The sequence below is a fragment of the Mesoplodon densirostris genome, chromosome 10, assembly GCF_025265405.1.
Source record: "Mesoplodon densirostris isolate mMesDen1 chromosome 10, mMesDen1 primary haplotype, whole genome shotgun sequence".
Classification (NCBI taxonomy): domain Eukaryota; kingdom Metazoa; phylum Chordata; class Mammalia; order Artiodactyla; family Ziphiidae; genus Mesoplodon; species Mesoplodon densirostris.
The window spans coordinates 108,120,815-108,144,780 of NC_082670.1; the positions used below are offsets into that span (position 1 = coordinate 108,120,815).

Below are 23,966 nucleotides of genomic sequence, written 5' to 3' on the forward strand. Positions count from 1 at the left end.
AAGGAGCTGGGGGCAGAGCGAGTGCTAACCAGGACAGAGGGGCTTCGAGCCCTGAGTTTGAAACGTCCCCATGGGTTCAGGTCAAGCACCTGCAGGAATGCAGGTCAATGAGCAGGTCTAGCTGACGCCCTGAAAGATTTAGAGCCGCGTGTCCTGAGGGCATCTGTTGGTGCCCTGCTTCTCATCACCAGGCGTTTCCACGTCACACGTTGCCCTTGTGTTCACCAGGGGTTTGGCTGTGGTTAAGGAGACTCGCTTGGTGTGTAATACTGTGTCGCTTGTGTTTGGGACCAAGAGGGAGTGATGTTCTCTGGCTCAAGGCGGGTCCTTACACTACGTGCTCTGCTCGCTTTTGTCCACTCCTTTCGTGGCGGACAGTGGGCCATGCTGCTGGCACTAGGACGGCCTGGCCATTTCTTGTCGGGATGGTTTGAGGTTTTGGTTTGGGGCCTGCAAGGGCTGCCACACTGCACAGCTCAAGGGACCCCATTCACGGAGATTCGGCAGGACTTGGGGACAGATGGAACAGGGTAAGGCCCCATTCCATCTGTCCCCAAGGGGGCTTTGGCCATCCGGGAGGGACTAACTTGGTGACTCAGCTCAGGACTCTGGCTCCGTCACTGCGTGATGATGGGCGGCCGTCACCCGTTAGGTTTGGGGCAGGTGGGATGTGCCGGAGGGGGTGATGTAAGAAGCCGCATTCCGGGACCGGCAGGTGGCTGGCCTGGGAAGTGCCTGCACTCGCTCGGCAGGCGTCACTGGGCCCTGTCAGTCTGGCACGTGTGTCAGCATTTGGGGAGCATCAGCCAGCAACGCAGAAAAACGACCCATGTCCTCACAGGGCTCAGATACTGATGTGGGGGGCAGACGGCAAAGGTAAGACAGGAAGAATCCATCACACTCTACGGCGTGTGCCGGTGGGCAGACCGCGGAGTGTGGGACTGGGGGTGCTGGGGAGAGGGCGGTGCGGCTTTAACTCGGGCGAGTAGTGGGGGCCTCATTGGAAGGTGGCACTGAGTAAAGACCCAAGGGAGGTGAAGGTGTGGTGCGTGCTGAGACCCAGGGAACAGCGTTCCAGGCAGACAGAACAGCCAGGGCAAAGGCCCTGAGGCCTGCCTGGCCCCTGGGAGGAGAGAGGAAGGAAGCCAGTGAGGCCGGAATAGAATGAGCAAGGGGAAGAGGGGCCAAAGTGCAGTCAGCCGAGGTCAGGCCTGAAGGCATTGCCAGAAGGACGGTGTCTTCCCAGTGTGACGGGGATCAGGGAGGCCCTCGATGGGGCTCCCGTTGGGTCAGGATGGCTCTGACCGCCGTGGGGAGAAGAGAGGCGGGGGCATGAGTGACGATCCAGGGAGCCGCGGTGGCGGTGGCCTGGAACACCTGCTGACAAGTGGGCAGGTAGGGGTGTTTCAAAGGTTGGACTCCCAGGGGAGGGGAGGCCGCGGGTGACTGTCAACCCCTTCTCTTGGCCTGGAAGGAGGCCCGGCCCTCTCCGCCAGGCACCTTCTGGAACCTGCTGGCTCGAGACGGTCGGGAGCCAGGTCATGGGCAGAGCAGGAACCCCGGGCTGGCACAGCCCCAGAAAGCCCTGCGTCCCCCCAAGCACCTCCATCCCCATCCGACCCCGAGTGCGCCCCTCCTGCTGGGGCCCAGCCTCCACACGGAGGGACTCCGCACGGATGTCCTGTCCATGAGCTCAGCCGGGCGGCCAGGCCTGGCCCCTCCGCAGGGCAGAGCATGGCCGTGGGTCGGAGGCGGTCCCCCGCCTGTCCTTCCTCAACTCCCTCTGCCCCAGACCGGCCCGGCCCGGCCCACTGCGGGGGGATAGGGCAACGGCCTTTCACCTGTTGACACCTGTTCACGTCGCTCCGAGATCAGGTGAGCGCGGGCGGGGTAGGGGTAAGGGACCAAGCCCCTTCCCCGTGAGGGTGGACACCCCCTTTGTCGGGGGGCGTTGGGCACTGGGGGAGAGTCCAGGCCCCCAGCAGGAGGGGCCCGTGAGGCACGGAGGGACTTCCCACTCGGACCTGCACAGAACCCGCCCCGTCCCCATGGCCTCTGCAGACTCAGGGCTCAGAGACGATTTAAAATCCTGGCGAGCTGAGGCCCGGCTGCTTCTCCTTAAGGACATGGTTCTGTTTGCTGTCACCCTCTTGCTGGGAAGGACAGAAGAGGCCCTAACAGAAGTGCTTCCAGGGGAGGCGCGGCGCAGGGGGCGGGGCTCGGGTCCGGGGCGTCCATCGCTTCTGGGGCCCGTGGGCTCCTTCACTCTCCCCTCCAGCTGTCCGTCCCGGGTGGTGGGCTTTATCAGGAGAACGGGAGAGTCTGCAGTGCTGCCCGTCCCTGCCCCCGTCCACCACCCCACACAGGCCCACGAGGCCCCGAGGAAGCTGCTGCCGGGTGGCCACGAACGGCAGGAGGGTCTCGAGTGGTGGTGGGCCTGAGGCACCGAGGGCGGCCCACCTGGGTCACGACAGGGGCCAGGCCTTGCAGTGAGCGTGAGCCCTTGACCCAAAGCCGCATGGAGGCCAGGCACCCAGGACTCTTCCCCGCGGAAGGACCCTCATCACACCCCAGCCCCTGGGCGCCGGCTGGGATGTCCTCTGCTGCAGGAGACCCGCTGTGTGTCCCCACGGGCCAGAGCGGAAGGCCTGCACTCTTCTTAGACGGCCCGCCGGGCAGCACGTGCTGGGCTTTACAGCCAGGTGGGCTGGGGTGTGCTGGCTCCACGGTCTCCGTGCCCATGCCCCCTCCCCAGGAGGCATGTTACACGCTGGGCAGGTGGCTCTGCCGGCCCTGGGACCCGTGGGGACAGTGGGAGCGGAGCTGGGCAGGTGGGCGGGTCACAGAGGCTGCTGAATGCAGGGCGTTCCCACTGTTGTGAAGGCGGTCCTCTGGAGGACGGACTGTAGCTCTCGGGGTCTGTGAGCCCTTCCCTCCCCTGGGCCACTTCCAGAGGGACCCCACCCTGGCCCCAGGGACCCGATGGACCGGGGAGTGGCAGGGTGCCTCGGGAGAGGCCACCAGAAGCTGCCAGAAACTCGGTTGCATGTCTCTCCCTTCTCTCTGTGTCCCAAGTCTTCTAAGGTCATGCGTTTGGGATGAGTGAGCCACCCCTCTGTCCCCCCACCGGGCACTTGGAAGGTTGAGGGATCTGCACCGGCCTGGGACGAGGGCGGTGGGGTGGAGGGGAGCCCCCAGTGTTGGGCTTTAATCCCGACTCACTTACGTTCTACCTGTGCAGCCTCGGACAAGGCCTGTGCTGTGTGGGCCTCAGTCTCCTCACCTGGAAAAGGGGTTAATAATCCGTCCTCTGGAGGGAGACTGGCTTTAAGATTTAGAGAAAATGTGTACACAGCTCTGTGTTTGTCTCCAAGCTGGCTGTAACCAGCAGCACAGATGGGGTGGCTTGAACAGCAGGCGTTGATGCCTCACGATGGGAGGCTTCAGGCTGAGATAAGGTGTGGGCAGGGTGGCTCCTCCGGAGGCCCCTCCTTGGCGTGTAGACAGCCCTCCTCTCCCCGCATCCTCACAAGGTCTGCCCTCTGTGTGTGTGTGTCCTAATCTCGCCTTCGGGGACACCAGTCAGTTTGATTAGGACCCTCATGACCTCATAATAACTCAGTTACCTCCTTAAAGACAATCTCCAAACGCAGACACATTCTGAGGTGCTGGCTGCTAGGGCTTGAAGTATGCTAATGTTGGTGGGGAGGGACCAGTTCAGCCCATAACAAACACCAGCACAATGCCTGACTCCCCCATTGTTAATTATTGGTTGTTTTTTTTTTTTAAAAAAAGGGTGGTTTACTTAAAGCCGGCAGTGGGGGTGAGGGAGGAGGGGACGGGACCCGCTGTCCAGAAGTGAATGTCACTAGGCACCTGCTCTGGGCCGGGCCCGCACGAGGTCCTGGGCTCGTCAGTGGACCCACGGGGCCGACCTTCCCGTGGGAGACGCACAGTGAACAGGGTCCTTCAGGGAGGGGTGTTGGCTGTGAGGAGGGGCGAGCTGTACAGAGAAAGTAGAATCACCGCAAGGGGCGGCGAGGGTCACGGCCCTCGGCCTCGGCCGCCCCTGGAGACCACCTGTAGGAGGGCGGGGGGATGCCTGCGGGGCCCTGGGCTCTGGTTTCCCGCTCACCGGAGGCCCATCCTCTCTCTGCAGTGTCGAGGGCGAGGCCCCCAGCAGCGAGACTGGCACGTCGCTGGACAGCCCCTCCGCCTACCACCAGGGCCCCTCGGCGCCCGGTGCCGGCCTGGGCCCGGACCACTCCGAGCACGCGCCAGGGGGCGCCTATGGGCTGTACGCGGGGCCGCCCGGGCAGCAGCGCACGCGGAGGCCCAAGCTGCAGCACTCGACCTCCATCCTGCGCAAGCAGGCCGAGGAGGAAGCTATCAAGCGCTCACGGTCCCTCTCCGAGAGCTATGAGCTCTCCTCCGACCTGCAGGACAAGCAGGTAGGCGGCCGGCCACGCGGGGAGAGGCGCTGGGGGTTGGGGGAGGCTGCGGTGCCTGCGCGGCCTCGGATGACGCGGCCCTTTGCCGGGGCCGCCCAGGGCCGCGGGGGGCCCCGTGTGCTCCACAGCCGCGCCAAGGCAGGGGCCGTTCCCCGCGGACGTGGCCTCTGCCTCAGCCCCAGCCCGGGCTGGCTCCTCCCGACACGTGGAGGGCTCCAAGGGAAGGAGCCGATGTGGGACGTTCCTGTTGGGACGTTCCTGTCTGGCCTCGGCCTCTGCCCGGTTCACAGCCCTCCTCACTGGGCTCCGGGGCCCACGCTGGGTGTCAGGACCTGGTGCCCAGTGCGTGTGGGTTCCGTGGCGGCCATTGATGTCCTGGGATCCAGGAGAGAGCTGAACCTTGGGAGGTCTGCAGGAGGGGCCCTCGGGGAGGGGGCGGTCAGTTCACCACAGAAAGAGCACGTGCTCAGAACCGAACAGCGAGCCCATCCCCAGCCAGTGAGGCCAGGCTGTTCATTCCACCCCTCAGTGTACAGCCCCGTGTCCTGGGGGAAATCGCCTCCTTGCAGGTTGCCCTTCCTCCCCGGAGCCTTGGCCCAGACCCACGGTGGGGCTGGCACGTGTGTACAGAGCGACGGGCGCGCATGGCCTGCCCGCTTGGCCTCTTAGGTTGATGGGAGAGAGGGGAGGGGTCCCGGCTGGGTGGCAGGTGGGGGGCAGAGGGAGTGAGAGCTCGTGAGGGGACGGAGGCTTCTCACTCCCAGCCCCTCAGAGTGCAGGCACGTAGTAGGCACTTTACTGAGAATCCTTGTGTGAACCTCTGACAGAAAACTCCACGCTTCAGGAGCACCCCTAGGCTGCCAGAAGCAGCTGTGCCAGCGTGCGGGGCCGGCCTGCCTGTCGCTGTCCCCAGCTCCTGTGCACTGAGCTGTGGGCAGTCTCCTTGTGAGCCCAGGCGGCTGCCTCTGCCCCGGCCTGGCTGTAGGACCTGCCTGGCAGCCCCTCAGACACCAGGTTGCAGAAGTCACCTTGCCCTCTCACCTCCCACACCTACCCTGGCCTGGACCCTCTGTTTGCTCCCCAGTCTAACTGTTTGTCTGTTACAGAGCAGAGGTCTGGGCCTGGTGTAGCCCCAGACTTCTGCGGGGAGCAGTGCGGTGTGTGGGTACTGCCCAGGGCGGGTCTTCCGCCGACACAGTCCGTACCGGCCCCCTCTCCCTGTCCTTGGTGCTGCCCTGTGACCTTGGACAGCCCTGCCTACCTGCCCTGGTCTTCATTGTCTGCCTGTGAGTTGGGACCGACAGGGGGTGGGGCCCGCAAGTGGCCAAGCCCGAAGCAGATGATCCCCGTCAGGCAAATATTTGGGAGCAAACAGACCCCTGGCCTCGTGGCACGTGGCCTCATGGCCAGGCCCACGGCAGGTGCCTCTGTTCCATTTATCAGTTTCACCCATATCCAAAGTGGATCAAAAACAGTTTATAGTAACAAATATTTGCAGCAGGACCATTAAAATAGAAATGAGAAAGGTGAAAACTTCAGAGAGGCCTGTGGAGGTAATCATATGCTTCTTGCAGCCTCAATGTGGCCACAGCTGTTCATTTTCATCCCTCACACATTAGCCCGATGCCCACCGTGTGCCAGACCCCATGCTGGGCGCCGGGGAGTCACCAGGGGACAGGGTACGGCCCCAGCCCTCAAGCAGACGCTGTGGTCCAGAGACAGGTTAACAGTAAAGACACAGGTTAATTCCAGAGCGTGATACAAACTCTGGGGATGAAGAAAGAGGGGAGAGAAGCCGAGCGCCTGTGGGAGGAGACAGCTTGGATGAGGTGCGGGCAACCCTCTCCAAGGTGGTGTCAGAACTGGGTGTTTGAGGACGGGGTCTTCCAGGAAGAGGTAACAGCAGGCACGAAGGCCAGAGGCAGAACCACTTGGCGGGAAGGATGGCCGGGAAGAGGGGAGGGGTGGGGAGGTGATGCTGAGGGCCACCGAGCATTCGACTCTCTGCTGAGCCTCCTGGCAGGCAGGGTGAAAATAGGAACAGAACAGATGACCCAGGAGTTTCCAGAGGAAGGTAGGGTGCCCGGTTCCATGAGCGGGTAGAGTCTGGGTGGCGCAAAGCCCCATTTTAGTGGAAGGAGCCCAGTGCAGGGTCGAGCAGTGTCCGCTGGCCCTCAGCCTCTGCACCTCCTGGCAGTTTCGTGTCTGAGCAGGAGGCCTGAGTTGGCAAGGGCGGCACTTCTGCTTTGTGGGAGGGTGAGCCTCTCGGCTCCTCGTCCCATCACTTGTCAGAGCCTCTGTCCCCCTCTGCCGGGGTCGGGGGGCTTCCTGGGGTCCCTCTGCAGACCAGACGCTGTGTCAGGTGAGGGTGATGCCCAGCAGGCCAGCACAGACGGGTTGGGGTCCCTGCCCTGCACCCCCAGTGAGCGTTCAGACTGGGCCTTGGGTTGGTTCTGGCCCGGAAGGAAGAATGAATGGCCACCGTGGGCCCGGGAGCTGAGTGAGAGCGGGCCTGGGTCTGTGTGTCCCCTGGGGGGAGGCCGGTAGGAGGGGCTGAGGGGGCTTTGACGACGCGGCACAGAGCCCACGTCTGCCTTCCCGAAGTCCCTCCTGTCCCCACCCAGACTTGGGGGACGGTCTCAGGCCAGGAGTGTCACTCCTGGGTTCGCGAGATCCAGTCAGAAGGAGAGAAGGGGCCGTGGAGCGCACTCTGACCTGTGCGGTGCCCCTCCTCCCCACCCGAGGGGCCCGGAGCCCAGGCCTTGGAGGGCAGAGAGGAGAGGCTTCCCAGAGCTCAGCCGTGGGCCCTTTGTCGGCGCCGTGGGCTTTCAGAGCTCCACTCCAAACCCAGAAAACAGACGCTGCTCACAGATGCGGAAGTGAGGTCATCTCTTTGGATGCCTTTCAGTAACTTCAGGGCGAGAGGAAAAACAGACCCGCCCTGGCTGACTCCAGGGCCGGTTTGAAAAGTCTTTTGATCCTCACCCCGCCCCCCAACTCCTCTCTTGCGAGGGGCCGCTCCGCTCCGCCTGCCGCTCCCCCTCGCCTGCCGCTCCCCCTTCTGTGGGCCCCAGAGAGCTGCACGTCTGTGTCGGTGGGGGTGGTGGTGGGGAGCTGGCATCCCTCAGGGAGGCCAGGACCCACCCTGAGTCCTGAGTGAGGCTCGGAGCCCCCTCCCCCTTCCCACCCACCCTTGGGCGGCTCTGAGCAGCCCTCTGCCGCACTCAGCCACGGCCTGCAGTTTGCTCAGGGACGCGTGTGCCTCTGTTCCCGACGGCCTTGGCCTCTTGAGGGTGGGGACCTTGTCCCCCTGCCCCCGGCGTGGGCGTGGCACCCGCGTGGAGCACACAGCTCTGCCCCCTCGGGATGTGAGCACGCCTCACTCCCAGGGACCCGAGGCCTCTCCACCCACATCAGGGGCCACTCTGCCCAGCACCCAAGGGCTCGGCTTGGCCTACCAGCCAGCTCCTTATCCTGGGCTTTCCCGGGTTCCGAAGAGCGGGCTCTGGCCTCACTCGGGAAGCAGGCACGGGGAGCGGCCCTCGGGGGCTGTCCGTAGTCCTTGGCCGGCGTGAGCCTAGGACTTCACAGGCCCACGTGGCACACGGGAGTCCCAGCGCCCCTGCCTGCCTGCAGCCCGGTCCCATTGCCAGGCTCACAGAGCCTGCTCCGTGTCTGGAGGCCTCCAGGGGTGTGCTGGGCCTCTTTTCTGGGCCTCAGTTTCCCCATCCGTTAGGGAGGGGACTTGGGGCCCCCCACAAACTGTCTACACCTCCCAGGAGTGCAGCTGAGGGTCCTACACCTCCTCAGCCCCATGCTGGCATGTGCCGAGGGCCTGTCTCACCTGTGCCCACCGCTGCCCTGCGAGGTCCGTCTGATGGGACTGAGCAACCGCAGGGTCCAAGGCTTCTCAGAGTCACTCCATTGCCAAGGGCAGGGCCAGGACTAGACCCAGGCCCTCGGGCAGTGCCACAGGCGGAAGCGAGGCTGGAGGCCTGCAGCCAGTGCTCAGCACACAGGGCCTGCTCGGGTCTCGGCCCCGTCTCTCACTTTTATTTATTTATTATTTTTGGCTGCGTCGGGTTTTAGTTGCGTCACGTGGGATCTTCCTTACGGTGGGCGGGATCCTCTGCTGCGGTGCACAGGCTCCTCATTGCAGCGCGCGGGTTTCTCTCTAGTTGTGGCGTGCGGGCTCAGTAGTTGCGGCACGTGGGCTTCGTTGCCCTGCGGCGTGTGGGATCTTAGTTCCCTGACCAGAGATGGAACCCGCGTCCCCTGCATTGGGAGGCGGATTCTTGACCACTGGGCCTCCAGCGAAGCCCCTCAGGCTGGTCTCTTAACCTGCACCTGCCGCGGGCTTCCTCTCTCTGCAGGCACTGCCTGCACCTCTTCCGCCACCTTCAAGTCTCATTCAGCTGCATGTGCCCCGGTACACCAGGGCCAAAGGCTACTGTGGCCAGAGAACTTTGGGAAACCACCACCCTTTAAAGGTTCTGAGAAGTCCTGCAGGGAACACTTGCTTTAACTGGGTCTGACCCCTGGGACGCGCTGGGCCTCCTGGGCCTTCCTCACGCTCCTCTCCTTCCCCCGCAGGTGGAGATGCTAGAACGGAAGTATGGGGGCCGCCTCGTGACCCGCCATGCAGCCCGCACCATCCAGACAGCCTTCCGCCAATACCAGATGAACAAGAACTTTGAGCGGCTGCGCAGCTCCATGTCCGAGAACCGCATGTCGCGCCGCATCGTGCTGTCCAACATGAGGATGCAGTTCTCCTTCGAGGGGCCCGAGAAGGTGCACAGCTCCTACTTCGAGGGCAAGCAGGTCTCATTGACCGACAAGGGTGCCCCGCTGGAGGCCCTGGTGCCGGCCGAGTGCGGAGACCTGGGCCCGCCGCCTGCCCTCCAGGCCCCTGCCCCGGCCGGCGACTTCGCGGATGCCATCACAGAGCTGGAGGACGCCTTCTCACGGCAGGTGAAGTCTCTGGCCGAGTCCATTGACGACGCGCTCAACTGCCGCAGCCTGCACACCGAGGGGGCCCCCGTGCCCGATGCGGGGCGGACCCGGGACGCCGAGCCCTCGCCGGCCCTGCACGGCTCCGAGCACCGCCAGCTGGACGAGATGACCGCCTCGTACAGCGACGTCACCCTGTACATCGACGAGGAGGAGCTGTCGCCACCCCTGCCCCCGATGCAGGCGGGCCGCCGGCCGTCCAGCGCCGAGTCGGACCTGCGGCTGCGGCCCGGGAGTGTTGCCCAGGACTACTGGGCCCTGGCCCACAAGGACGACAAGGGGGACACGGACACCAGCTGCCGGAGCACGCCCTCGCTGGGGCCACAGGAGCCGCGGCTGCGCGGGGAGCACCTCCCACTGCTCACCATCGAACCGCCCAGCGACAGCTCCGTGGACCTCAGCGACCGCTCGGACCGCAGCTCGCTTAAGAGGCAGAGTGCCTACGAGCGCGGCCTGGGCGGGCCGCAGGGCAGCCCCAAGCACGGCCCCCATGGGCCCCTCAGGGGCCTCCCCCGGGAGGAGCCGGAGCCGCGGGCCCGGGCGCTCAGGCCCCTGGATGGCCACCTGGCCATCAACGGCTCGGCCAACAGGCAGAGCAAGTCCGAGTCGGACTACTCGGATGGGGACAACGACAGCCTGAACAGCACATCCAACTCCAATGACACCATCAACTGCAGCTCCGAGTCTTCGTCCCGCGACAGCCTGCGCGAGCAGACGCTCAGCAAGCAGACCTACCACAAGGAGACCCGCAACAGCTGGGACTCGCCCACCTTCAGCAACGACATCATCCGCCGGCGGCACTACCGCATCGGCCTCAACCTCTTCAACAAGTGAGTCCCCGGCCGCTGGCGTCCCGGGCGGGATGAGGGGCGGCTCCGGGGTCGGGGTCGGGGGGGTGCATGGTGTGGTGCCCGCTGTACCGCCTGCTGTACCGCACTGGCCCTAGCGTCTGGCCCTGGGTGGTGCGGGCACGGGGGTCTTTGAGCAGGGGCGGCCCGGGTGCAGGGCCGTGCGCGTGTCCGTGCAGCCTGGACTCGGGCCTGCACCCGGGAGCAGGGCGCTGGTAGGCCCTACACCCTATGGGAGATTGTACGTTGGGTCCGTGGCGTGGCCGCCACCCTGCGTTCTGGCAAGGCACCGTCGGGGCAGCCTTGAGAGCAGGTCTGGGGCAGGAGGCTGGTATTTAAAGCTCACTATTCTTAGCACGGCTGAAAATAGCAAGTGGAAGGGCAGGCGGGCTGAGCAGTCCCTCGGAGCGGGCACCGGCGGCTCTGGTTGTTAAGCCTCGGCTTTCTCCTCACTTCATCCACCGGGCCTCTGGATTTGGGGTCACCAGATGCCGGCCTGGCGCTGGCCTCTCCAGGGAGGGGGACGTGGAGGGGGTGTGGCCAGCCTGCTTGGTGGCTACTGACACCTGTCCACTGTGCTTCCCTGCTCCCCACTTCCTCTGCTAGACGGGGGTGGAGAGTCTTGGGGGCACCTCTGAGCCATCCCTGGTGCAACTGGCAGTGCCGGTTGGGGGACTCAGAGAGACCCATCCTGAAGGGCGGGTATGGGGGAACTGTGCGGTCCCACAGGAGCCGCTAGCGGCTGGGGGTCATTGGTCCTCGATCAGCTAAGGACTAAGAGTCTTGGACCCGTCACATCTGCCAGGGGTGCTCTCCTGAGACTCCATCTGCATGTGAGGACCAGTCCCACTGCCACGCAGTCCGTGGCCAGAACAGCGCGCTGAACGGGGAGGTCATGAGCTGCCAAGCCCATCCTGAGGTCGGTCCCGAAAGCCTGCCCCCACCTGCTTCCAGGCACAGCCAGTTCCTGCATCATCTCGGACCCTCTTGGGGGAGGCTGGGATGACCTGGGGGCTCCCCCAGTGCCCAAGGTTCCCTTGTCCCTGGCAGACGTTGTGTCCTGACGTGGGAGTCCCAGCTGGGTGGACGGGTGGAGGCCAGAAAAAGCTGCATCCCTCACCCGAGCAACCTTGGTCTCTGTAGATTCTTTCTGGCTCTGTTAGTTTTTAATTACACCTGTAACGCTTGAATACACTCTCCACTCTGTGTAGAAGTTGAAAGCCTTCCAGCTAGGGTTTCTGTGCATGTGTGGTCCAGAGCGCGGCTCCAGGCCAGGCTGCCTGGGTGCAGACCCCGGTCCTCACACTTCCTGTGTGTCCCTGGGCAGCTCGGTCTCTGCCATGGCGGCTTCATCTGCGTGGTGGCGCTGAGCCCAATAGTGTCCACCTCACGGAGTGTGAGTTGGAGATGAGCGGGTGTACAGGATGCTCTGCAGCGCCAGACGTGTGGCGAGCTGGGCCCGAGCCTCTCTGCTATACCCGTGGCGCCTGTTGACGTTACCTGGGCCCAGGCCATACACACTGCCCCCCTGCGATGCTGCCATGCGGTTTGCTGTTGGAGGCTGTTCCCATTGGTGCCGCGGGCCACCTGGTCTCTGTGCTGCTATGTGGGGTCCACATGCGGCTCTCCAGGGTGGCCTGGCCCCTCACTCCCGTGTTTTCACAGTCACCAACCACATGACAGTGACCGTGGGCCTGCCCCTCCCACACGCTCCCGTGTCTCTGGGGAAGGGGATAGCTGGAGGAGGCGGTGTTTGGGGCTCACGTGGGCGTGTTGTCCATTGAAGTAGAGCCTGCAGCTGGATCTGGAGGGCCCGTTTCCCCGCACGCTGGACAGCACTCAGCCTTGTTTCCCACCCCAATCAAAGCGTAGAAATAGTGTCTCTATGTTTCAATTTGGATTTCTCTGCCTGCTTCTAAGATGCAGCATCTGTATGTGTGTCTTTCGGCCATTTGGGTTTTTTCTTCTACAAAATGCCTGTTCCTATCTTTTGTCCATTTTTCTGTTATTTCTCATTTTGATTTACTAGTGGTTCTTTATATATTGTGGATACTAATCCTTTGTAATTACAAATATTTTCTTCCTGTCTGTCACTGGCCTTTTTTTTTTTTAAAACTTCTGAAATAGAATTCACAGACCATAAAATTCACCCTTATAAAGTGTACAGTTCAGTGGTTTTTAATTATATATCTTTTAACTCTGTGTATGCTTTGTTGGTCTAACAGAAGTTACTAATTTTTTTTTGCATTTTTTTAATCGAGGTGGAATTGACATGTAACATAGTTTCAGGCATACAACATAATGATTCAATATTTGTATATATGTAATCAATTCATCAGTGTTCTCTTTGTTTATTACTTTGTTTTTTTTATGTTTTATTTTAAAAGGCTGTGCCCCAGGTCATAATATAGTTTTAAAATATTTTCTTCAGGACTTTCTTAGTTTTGTTTTATATCCTTTAGGACTTTAACCTGGCGTTTGGTTTGGAGAACGGTACAAGGTGAGGGGTGTAGTTTTTATAGTTCTTTGTAAATTAGCTGGTGGTCTGCACACGGTGTACTGAGTAGTCTGTCCTTTCTCTGTTGACTTGAAATCCCATCTTATTCCTACGTGAACAGGGCCTGTGCTTGGATCCTTTCGTTCACTTGGCAAATATTTATTGAATACCTGCTGCATGCCAGGCCCTGTGTAGGGGGCCTGGACTCAGCCCTGAACAGAATAAAGACCCTTGCGACGCTCCACGCTAGTGGGTAGAGGCTCTGTGTGTTCCTTTGCCCACATCAGACTTTCAGTTTTATATGCTTTTTTATTAGGACAGAAACCACTCTTTTGTTCTTTTAAAAAGTGGTCTTGGGTCTTGTTGGTAGTTTCTCTTCCACATGGATTTCAGAGTCAGCTCGTTAAGACCATGAAAACTCCTGGTGGACTTTGCACTGCAGCCCCTTGAGCTTGGGTGACCTCGCCCCTTTACAAGTCGAGGGACAGAGGTGAGGTCCAGCCACAGGTGGTGTTTAAGTTCAGATTGAAGGGAACTACAGTCCATCCAGCTCCCCTGGTGGCAAGCTGCAGTGCAGGCGGTCACCGGCCACACGTGCTTGGCGGCTGCGTCCCTGGCAGCATGGGTCCAGGATGGTCCCCCAGCTGCACAGCCCGCCATTGGATGATGCGGGTCTCGCACGCAGAGAGGGGCAGGTGGCAGGCTGGCTCCTCGGAGTGGCGTGCGGGGCAGGTGTTGGGAGGTCGTGCGGCTACAAGCTCCGGCCGTCCTCAGTCTCCTCCTCCTCCTCCTCGGCCTTGGTTGTCCACCTAGGGGGTTGTTTAGAGGACTGAAGGCGCAACCACAGCGCTGTGGCCACCGGCCATCCCCCGAGTCTCACCAGGCCCAGAAAGGGCTGGCGGTCCAACCCGAGTAGATAGAGGGCCAGGCCCTGTGCAGGGTGAGCAAAGCTGGGAGCCGGATGCCCCTGAGCAGGCCCTGGAGCCGCTGGGCGAGGATGGACACTGAGCAGCCTGCTGCCCGAGGCCGGGGCCCCTCCCTGGGAGGCCCGAACTTACCGCCTCTGTCCTTTCCCTTCCTGGCATCCTTCTCTCACCCCGACCTGTCCACTGCCCACCTCTGTTCCGCATGCTCTCCCTGTGGGTCTCCTCTCCCCCCACCATTTCCCTCCCTCCCCAGCCCTTCCCCAGGCCCACACCCAGGCTGCCTTCCAAACAGTTCTCAGGTCCCACCCACTCCCAGGAGGGAGCTTTCCAGCACAGACACCCACCCCCTCCAGGGGGTACGTGGAGGGCCTGAACGCTGGATCCAAAGTGGGTGAGTAGCCGGCTGGGGAGGAGAGAGGGAAAACAAATGAAACCCGAGAAATGAAACAGGTTGGTGGGGAGGGGCTGTCCCCGGGGCCACAGAGGAGGCTGCCGCCATCTGCCTGGCATCCAGATGCGCCTCCCAGGCTCCAGGACTGCACGTCCAGCTCGCAGTGCTGGGCACCGGGCCGGGGCCGGGAGCCGAGGCAGGCCTGCACTCTGAGCCTCGCCGGCTGTGCCCAGAAACTGGTTGTGAGGTTCCTGGCCCCCCCAGGGCCTGGTGAGGGTTAGAGACCGTGAAACCAGGAGCCGCTGTCCAGGGTGCAGCAGATGGCAGCTGTTGTGGTCCGCGGGGCTCCTGCATCCGGAGCCAGTGCCGGGGCGCCTGGGGCTCGGGCCTTAGAGGACCCAGGAGGTGGCTTAGCGGACAGAGCAGCATGGAGCAGGGGAGTGGCTGATGCCCGCGTGCGCTGACACGTGCCCGGTGCTGTCGTGCAAGCCCACCGTGCTCACGGGAGACCGTAGGGAGGGGACCGTCGCTAGCCCGCTTTACAGTTTGGGTGAGCTGAGGTGCCCAGAGGTAGCTTGCCCGAGGTCCCACAGTCGGTGGATGGCCAGACTGGGATTCACGCCACCGCCGCCTGGCCCCTGAACACACCCTCATAAAGCCCAGTGCAGGGACTGCGGCCTGGAGCGTGGCCTCCGCGGCCCCGCCCACTCACTGGGCCTCGCGTGTGCACTGAGAGTCCAGGGGGCGGAGCCGCATATTTGCGGGGGGCCGCCACAGTGGTGGGAGCTGGGGTCCGCACCCCACAGCCCAGAGGGGCACCCAGGGGGACCTCACCGGGCCTGTCACCTGCTTGCCCAGGGAGGGCCTTGCTCCTGTGCCCCTCACCTCATCCTTCTCCCCTCCCTGTCGCCCTCGGGCGCGGGCCCAGGTGACCATGGGCCAGGCCAGCCCTCTCCCCACTCTGGACGAGTGTCCTCATCCCCAGAGCCGCCCCTGATGAAATGGTGCCTTCGGAAGGGAGTGAGGGCTTCTCCTCTGAGGAGCACGTAAGCCGGGCCTCGGAGACTACTTGGTGTGCCGGGACGGTCAGGGAGCTGCTCACCTGGCCTCCGAGGTCCCTCCCCACCCAGGGCCTGCGTTTGGTTTGGAGGCAGGTCTTCTCCGCCCAGCGCCGGGCCACCGCCTGCCTGCTCCTCTGGCCCTCTGTCCGCTGCCGACAGAGAGCCCTACTGCGAGGCTGGGGTGCTCCGAGGTTCCACCCTTCCAACATCCGCGGGGCTCGGGGCTTGGCCTGCCTCCCAGTAAGCAGCAAAGCTCGGGTTGGGCTCCCGATTCCGTGCGCCTTGTGCATTACGTTTGTTGTGACTAGTGAAGGGGACAGTGGTGACAGCCAGCCTGCGTAGATGCGCGTTAAGTTGCCAGCTGGTGCCGAGCACTTCGTGTGCAGCATCTTGCCGAATCCTCCCGGTGGCCTGGGAGGCGTGGCTGCTGGGAGCCCAGCCGCGGGACCCCAGCTGCTGGCTCGAGGCTGCAGAGCCAGAAGTGCTGGCCGTGCCGGGCCGTCTGCTGGTGCTGGACATGCTGACGATTTAAGTGACTGGGGCTCTCTTGCGAGCACTCTGAGTTGGGTCTTTGCAGATCGGGGTCCTATTCCCCTTGACGTGAGCCACTGCTCCAGCCCGCACCACCCTCAGAGTGCTGTCCCGGGTCTGGGCTGGCTGGTGCCGAGGGCCTCAGGGAGGAAGGCAGCGCGGGGCAGGCCCCACGGGTGTTCCAGCCATGCCAGTTCCTTCTCTTTTTTCTAAGCTGAAGTGTAGATGGTTTATAATATTGTGTTGGTATACAGCAAAGTGATTTAGTTGTTTTTTTTTTTTCAGATTATATTCCATTATAGGCTGTTAAAAGATATTGAATATAATTCCCTGGGCTTTACAGTAAATCCTTGTTGCTTATCTATTTTATGGATAGCATTTGTATCCATTCATCCTTTTCTTTGCTTTTTTTTTTTTTTTTTTTTGCCTCATTGCGTGGCTTATAGGATCTTAGTCCCTGGACCAGGGATTGAACCTGGGGCCATGGCAGTGAAAGAGCTGAGTCCTAACCACTGGACTGCCAGGGAACTCCCAGTATCCACTAATCCTATACTCCTAATTTGTCCCTCCCTCCCCCACTCTCCTCCCCCTAGTAATCATGAGTTTGTTTTCTACAGTATGTCTGTTTGTTTCTGTTCTGTATATAGATTCATTTGTATGATTTTTTAGGTTCCACTTATTTGTTTATGTTTGGCCACGCCGCACGGTTTGCAGGATCTTAAGTTCCCCGACCAGGGATTGAACACAGCCCCCCTGCAGTGGAAGCATGGAGTCCTAACCACTGGACCAGCGGGGAACTCCCTAGGTTCCACGTATAAGTGATTTCATGTGCTATTTTTCTTTCTCTGTCTGACTTACTTCACTAAGTACGATCATCTCTAGGTCTGCAAATGGCAATGTTTCATTCTTTTTTACAGCTAACATCCTGTTGTGTATATATGTACCACATCTTCTTTATCCACTCCTCTGTCGATGGACATTTAGGTTGTTTCCACGTGTTGGCTATTGTGAATAGTGCTGCTACAAACATAGGGGTGCATGTATCTTTTCGAATTACAGTTTCGTCTGGATATATGCCCAGGAGTGGGATTGATGGATCATATAGTAGCTCTATTTTTGGTTTTTTAAGGAACTTACATACTGTTTTCCACAGTGGCTGCAGCAGTTTACGTTCACACCAACAGTGCACGAGGGCCAGAGGGTAATTCTTCCACCTCGTCTCTGGGATAAGTGCAAAAAAGACCCCGGCAGCCACGTTCAGCTTGGGTTTCTAATATCAGAAAGAGCTTTGTGAAAATCAGAGCTGGATAAAATAGGCAGTGTGGGGAGGTGATGAGCTTGCTGGCCGTGGAGGTGTGTGAGCCGATGGGAGGGGACCACTTCTCTGCAGGAGGGGTTCGAGCCTAGATTCCAGAATTGAAGGGCACGTCCAGGTGTGCAGGGCCTCTGGGTGTTGAACTGGGTGAGTCCATCCCTCGCCCCTGCGGCCAGTGAGAACAGCACGGGGAGGGCTCGGCCTCCGCCTCCGACCTCGGGGCATCCTCGGGCCCTGCCGGTGTCTGTGCAGACCCCGTGTTGGTCTCTGTGTGCATCAGGCCGTTCTTCATTGGAAATGATGGGCATCCAATCAAACTGGTTCAAGCAGAGAGGCCTTACTGGTTCGTGGACCTGAAAAGCCACTGGGTATCTCTTGGCCGTGCCCCACCATCACGCCCTCAGGGCAGGAGGGCAGCCAGCAGTCCCGGCTCGTGGTCCAGCCTCATGGCAGCCCTGCAGGAAGAGAGGCTCCCGCCGGCACCCTCTGAACCGCTCGCCATGGTCAGCGGGGTGCAGCACTCTGACCGGCCAGGCTGGGAGTACGGGCAGCCCGTGGGGTCAGGGGGCGGAGCTCGAGGAGGGTGTGGGAAATCCAGAGGCCGACAGGGTGCGGGCAGACGCCCACGTCCATGTCACTTCAGCTGCTATAGCAAGTGAAAGCGACAGGAGGAGCCGTTGTGGCCCCGGCAGACCCTGCTGGGAGGAGAGGGGTTCTGGCAGGTGGGTGGTCCTTAGGCGCAGAGCACGGCCTCCTAGTAACCGCCTCCCGAGAGCCCCTGGCTCAGGCTCGAGGACAGAGATGCGAGGAGGGCAGCACCACTGTGGTCTGCACGTGCTCACCTGGCACAGTTGATGAGAAAAGCTGGACCTGGGGACAGCAGAGGCTGCTCGCAGGCCCAGCAGACGGGCAGTGGGGGTGGGGTGCAGAGGCCCAGGGGCCCGGGATGCAGAAGCGCATCAGGTGGAGGTGGTGAGAATGTCGCCTGTGCACCGCGTTGATGCTGGTCCTGTCGGGTGGAGGCCAGAAAGCTAGAGAAGGAGTCGTCGGGGGACCCCGGAGAGGTGGGGAGAGCTGTCTGCGCAGAGGTGGGCAGAGCAGATTTGCAGCCCTGGGCTGGGAGCGTAGAGTGGAACTTCACGGGCTTCTACGAGCCAAGGGGGAGGAACCTGGCTCTCCCTCGCTGGACAGCCTGGTGCACAGCCACTCCGCCTTTCTGTGCCCCGTTTGTTTGGGTTTTTTTGAATTTTATTTATTTTTTTATACAGCGGGTTCTTGTTAGTTAGCCATTTTATACATACTAGTGTATACATGTCAATCCCACTCTCTCCATTCATCCCACCCCCACCCCCGCACCACTTCCGCCCCTTGGTGTGCCCCCGTTTTGTGACGTGTCCAGTACGGCTTTTGCCTTGGTCGTTCCCGCCCCCAGGGACCTTCCTCCTGGCTCCAGGTTTCATGCCGCCTTCCTGAGGAGGCCTGTCTGGACCGTGCCCTCTCACCCCATCCATCTGACGTCCAGGCCTCCTGGGGTCCGGCTTCCCCGTGGTTTAGCTCTGCACTACTGCTGACCCTTTTCTTAAACAGCCATAAACCCAGCGTGTTCTCCAAGGTCTTAGAGGCATTAACTCATTTCATCTGCACAGTGACTCTGCTGTGTGCACCGTCACTGTCCCCACCACCCAGCTGGGGAGGCTGAGGCACAGGGAGGTTAAGTAACTTGCCCGAGGTCACCCAGCCAGAGAGCGGGGCTGGGATCTGAGCCATGCCTGTGAGCGTCTCTCCTGGGAGTTCATCGCGCTCCAGCGAGGACGTGTGTTCAAGGACAGGGACTCTGCCTGGACCACAGGTGTGCTGGTGCCGCACCCACCCAGAGCAGGCGCTGGATGGATGCCTGGGGTGAATGGCGAAGTGGATGAGGGGCGAGGGGCAGGCTTGGGAGGCCCTGAAGGTTCTAGGGCAGAGGCCTGGGAACACGGGCCAAAGCAGCCCCTCCCAGAGCCACGTTGGCCCCAACCCCGGACACAGCACGTTCTGTCTCTCTGGTCGGACGTGCGCTATGTGGGCCGGGCCCGTGCTGGCCCCTGAGGGTGCAAAGTCAGCGGGGCCCCAGACGGCACCTCTTCAGTCCTGAGGGCCTGGAGCCACGTTCAAGCTCACAGGCAGGGAAAGGGGAGCCACAGCTGGGGGTGGCGGCGAGCCCATCTGCCCTGTCGGGTGGGCTCTGTCACAGCTGAGTGAACTTCTCTGTTCACTCGCCGCGTCCACTGCGTGTTGGCCAGGTCTGCTGCGCTCATCAAGTCTCTCGGGGACAAGGCGGGCAGAGGCTCCTTTCCCTGGGGTCCCCTGGGTTCTCTGGGGGATCTCAAAGCTCCACAGGACGTGCCTTCCACCCTCCTGCCTCGGCCTGAGCCCGTCCAGTGCCCCTCGGTGCCCCAGGGGGCGGGCAGGGCTGTGGGTGAGCAACAGACTGCGTGTGTGACCTACCCACGCAGGACATCTGGGCTGCTCCGCTCAGCACGGAGCCCTGTGAGGGGCCAGGGGACCCAGGACCCCTGCCCAGCAGGGCCCCCGGAGTACACGTGGAGCAGCTGGGGGCCAGCAAGATCCCGCGGGCCAGGGACTGCCTGTGACATCAGTGACATTAGTGCTGGCTCTCCACGGTCAGGGACATCACTCCCCTTGCCGGCCGCGCGCATCCCAAGCCTGGAGCCCCCGCCTGTACCTCTGGCCGCAGCACCTTTCCTCTCAGTTTGCTGGCAGCCCCTGGTCTCTGGTCGTGGCCTGGTCAGTCCACATTCCTCTCCTGCAGCATCTTGCGAAGGGTGCCAGGTGGATGTGGCTCCTGCCCCGTTCGCCTCGGGCTAAGAGCTGGAGCCCTCGGGCTCACACGCGGGTTCACTAGCATATGTTGTGATCGCTGCCCCCAGATGGTGTCCTGAGCCAGCCACTCCTCCCCGACTCCTGCACCAGTGCTGGCGTGCCTGCGAGGGTCTCCTAGCTGGGCTCCCGTACAACAGCCAGAGGCGGCTTCTTAAACGGGGACTCAGGTCCCTCCACTGCCCTGTTCAGAGCAGGCCGGGCTTCTCATCCCACTCAGAGGAGAGCCAGATGCCCCTGCGGCCTGGCCTGTCCGCCCCGCTGCCCCTCCCCCAGGGCCCCTACTCTGAGCCCTGGAGCAGCCTCATGGCCTCGATCCTACAAAACCCACTCCCACCTCAGGGCCTTTGCATTCGCCGTTGCCTCCACCAAAAAGCTCCTTGAGCACTCTTGTCACTGTGTCACCTGCTCAGAGAAGGCCTCTGCCTCCCCTGCCAGAACCCCGCCCACCCTCGCTCGGCCACTTTGCCCTGCAGACTGGGTGCTAGCAGCTGTCGTGCCGGGTGTTTGCGGCCAGCCATGCTCGCCGCCGTCATCCAGAGTGCCGCCCGGCACAGAGTCGGCATGTGGCCCTTACGCCATGGGGAGTCTGCATCCTATGGCCCCCGCACAGCCTGCCTGTCCCACGGGGCTGTGGGCTCCTGCGGGTGGGCCTGGCAGCTGTGAGGCTGCACAACGTTGGCCTGTGAACACAGGCAGGAGCAGCTGGGGCAGAGAAGGGGGCAGCCACCCCAGGGCGGCAGGAGGAGGCTGGGCTGGACCAGGGCATGGTGTCAGGGCCTCGGTGGGCCAGGCTGGCCCGGGTGGGTGACAAGGGCGCCCGAGAGGGGGCTCTCCAGTCACTTTCACATGGGAGCCAGGCCGGGGAGTGCCACGCTGTCTTCTCAAGAGAAGCCGGAAATCCAGGTTCTGTGTCCAAGCTCCCGGTTTCTAAACATTGGCAACCAACTGGAATTCTTTCTGTTAACGTTGTGTGAGCCGAAGAAAACATATCTGTGGGCTACCGTGGAAGTGGGGGGGCGGTCAGGTATGGGCTGGGGTCCTGCGGGGGCTGCTGTGGAGCTAGCGGGGAGGAAGCGCGCCCCGCCCCGACCCCGACCCCGACCCCACCCCTGGTTGCAGCATCAGCACCAGTAGCACAGTGCCTGGAGAGGCCTGGGGCTGGGGCAGTTCTTGGTTGGAGACCCCGGGGTTGCCAGGAGGAACGGGGACGTGGGGGAACGGGGCCACTCGGTGACCACTTCGGTGCCAGGACCCAGGAGGCCGGCAGTCGCTCCCTGCCCAGCCCTGAGCACAAGGTTGGGGTGTGTGGCCACCTGTGATAAAAATAGCAGGGTCATCTTGAGGCTGGAGGTTGGCCTGCGTGTGGTAATATGGCATCTGCGGGACCCGCTGTCAGCGCACGGCTGGTGGTGGCAGGTAGATCCTGGCCCTCACCTCCATGCGCTCAGGGGCCAGCAGGACACTGACCTCTACCACTGGGGCAAGGCGTGGGGTACCAGGTATACCCAAGGGCTCCGCAGCTCCTCAGCCCATCCGAGGCTCCAGGTTCATCAGAGGAGGGCACCGCCCTCCGAGGGTCACAGGTGCAGAGGGAGGGGTCAGTGGCGCCTCCCCCTGCCCTGTCTCTTTGGACCACTGCCTCCCTGTGAGGTCAGCCGAGCCGGCACCAGGCCCCGAGGCCGCCGGGAAGAAGGGACCTGCTGGCTCACTGCTCAGCCCCCGAGGGCGCCCCGGCCACTGGGCTCCTGGTCCCGGTGGACGCTCAGCCCTGTGGGGCCGGCACAGCCCTGCCCCAGGCCTCTGACTGCAGGTGGGGCCGGTGCTGCGCCTCCACGTCCTCTGCCATCCGTTGAGGTTTATCCTAAACCTTCCCGGTGCTCACCTACTGCGTGCAGCATTCCAGGCATTGCTCACCTACTGCATGCAGCGTTCCAGGCGCCCGACTGTGTTAACACACAAGTCTCACGGCATGGGCACTCAAGTCCCCAGCAAGGTCACGTGGCTGTCAGGCAGCACAGGTGACAAGCGTGCCAACCCCAGGGAGTAGCATGGGAACTGAGTTGGTGTGCAGGGTCCTCAGACGGTGACGGCACGGAGCACGTGCCACAGGCGGCCAGCGTGTGCTGGGCGGGGCCCTCCAGCCCACCTGGAAGCTCGGCACAGAGGGGACCATGGAGCCAGGAGGGGTGGGGCCCTTCTGTGCCCCACCGAGCCCCCAGCCCCGGGCACCCTCTGTGCTCCTGTGCTGGCCCAGCCCTCCTGCAGGGCCCAAGCCGTCCCGGTTCCCCTGCGTTGTAGGCTCAGGGTGGGGCAGGACAGGGTGCCGTGGAGGAGGAGGGGATGAGGGCTGGGGGAGCTGGAGGGGTGGAAGCGCCCGGCTGAGTCCATCTCTCGTCCCCCAGGAAGCCCGAGAAGGGCATCCAGTACCTCATCGAGCGCGGCTTCGTGCCCGACACGCCGGTGGGGGTGGCCCACTTCCTGCTGCAGCGCAAGGGCCTGAGCCGGCAGATGATCGGGGAGTTCCTGGGCAACCGGCAGAAGCAATTCAACCGCGACGTGCTCGAGTGAGTGGGGCTGGGGGCGCTGCACGCACACCCCAGGCTCCCCGCTCCCCTTTGTCTTTCTGGCTCCCAGACACACGGAGATGCCCTGCCAGCACCTCTGGCCCCATCCAGCAGGGCCAGCTCCTTCCCCTGGCCCAGCGGCCTCTGGGGCCGACCTCCCGCAGGGGCAGCGGGAGGGGAACCGGTGAGCTCAGCCCCGCTCCTCCTCCCTTTCCTGGCGGGAGATGGGGTGACGTCCAACCAGGCTGGCGGCCATAGACTCTCAGCTACTTGGAACCCTGCAGAAGAACAGGTTTCCAGTGCCCTGGGAACTGCTGACAGCTTTGAGAAGTCCTGCCCGCACGGACCCTGCACCCCCCAGTCCTCCTCCAGACTGTCCTGAGTAGAAAGCCACCACACCTGGGTCCTGTGGTCACTGGGCAGGTGCTTTGTGCAGGCCGTGTCCTCACCTCGTCCGCGGGGGTGTCAGGGGTCCATAACCCCTTCCGCAGACGAGCCAGGGCCAGCAGGAGGCCAGCTCAGAACAGGTGCCCTGCTCCCCTTTGCCGGGACCTGGGGGTGCAGCTCCAGGCCTGCCGTGGGCACATTGCCGACCCAGACACTGCACGCGGGATGGGTGACCCAGCCGGTGGGCCAGGAACGGGATCAAAGCAGGGTAAAGACTGACCCTCACTAAAAACGGCAGGGCGGCCTGGCCACGTACACCTGCCACCTCCGGGTGCCCCTGGGAGGAGGTGGGCGTGGGCTGCGGCCTCTCTGTTTCACAGGTGAGCAGACCCAGGCTCGGGGAGGGGCGGGGGGTCTGGCCTGGGTGCCCCCCCATACAGATGCACCCACGTGCACACACATACATGTACACTAGTCTTCACTCAGTCACGCAGACACACACACCGGAGAGGCAGCAAGCCATTGGCGGTGCCTGGCGTGTGGCCGGCTGTGGCGTCTGTCCCACCTGGGCTGCTCTCTCCCGGCCCAGCCTTTCTGTTCTGGCCCCGCCCTGATAGTGTGGTTGGTGCCCACTCCCCCTTTGAAATCCGGGAGGAACCGTCCCAGGAGAGCACGCTAGCTGCTCCGTGAATGGGGCCCAAGACCACGTGACCTGGCACCCTCCCCTGCAGCCACCCCTCTTCTCCCCCCATGCTCCCTCCGAGCTGCTCGTGGTCCGTAGGAAATCCGCACATTGTTCTCGGATCAGAAAATAGCAGCGGCCTCAGGAAGCAGCAAGACCCCCCCAGGCATCCTTCTCGGATGCTGGTCAGCGAATTGTGCTGTGGGGCCCCTGCCCTCACCCTGCCCCAACAGCCTTGAGTGCTCAGAGCATCGCCCCAGGGGAGGGGGGCCCATGGCTGGGGTCTCTGCAGCCCCACCGGGGGTGGTCACGCGAGGGTCCCTGTTGCAGACCCATCTACCGTTCGGGGTCACGGTCAGAGGCTGGAGCAGGCTGTGCTGGGGGCGGGGCTGTGATAAGAGGTACCTGTGACCTGCGGCC

General features: G+C 62.5%; 1 protein-coding gene across 5 annotated transcripts in view; it reads left to right on the top strand.

The window, feature by feature from the left end:
• The window catches only part of IQSEC1 (IQ motif and Sec7 domain ArfGEF 1), a 68,447-nt gene that overhangs the window by 21,151 nt on the left and 23,330 nt on the right, over positions 1–23,966 (top strand). For 3 of the 5 annotated variants that reach the window (XM_060109391.1, XM_060109392.1, XM_060109395.1), the window contains exons 2-4: positions 4,160–4,451; positions 9,045–10,291; positions 22,316–22,477. In XM_060109391.1, the coding sequence (XP_059965374.1) occupies positions 4,160–4,451; positions 9,045–10,291; positions 22,316–22,477 (1,701 nt within the window). The remainder of the gene's footprint in view (positions 1–4,159; positions 4,452–9,044; positions 10,292–22,315; positions 22,478–23,966) is intronic. The other 2 variants (XM_060109393.1, XM_060109394.1) reach the window with 2 other exon arrangements.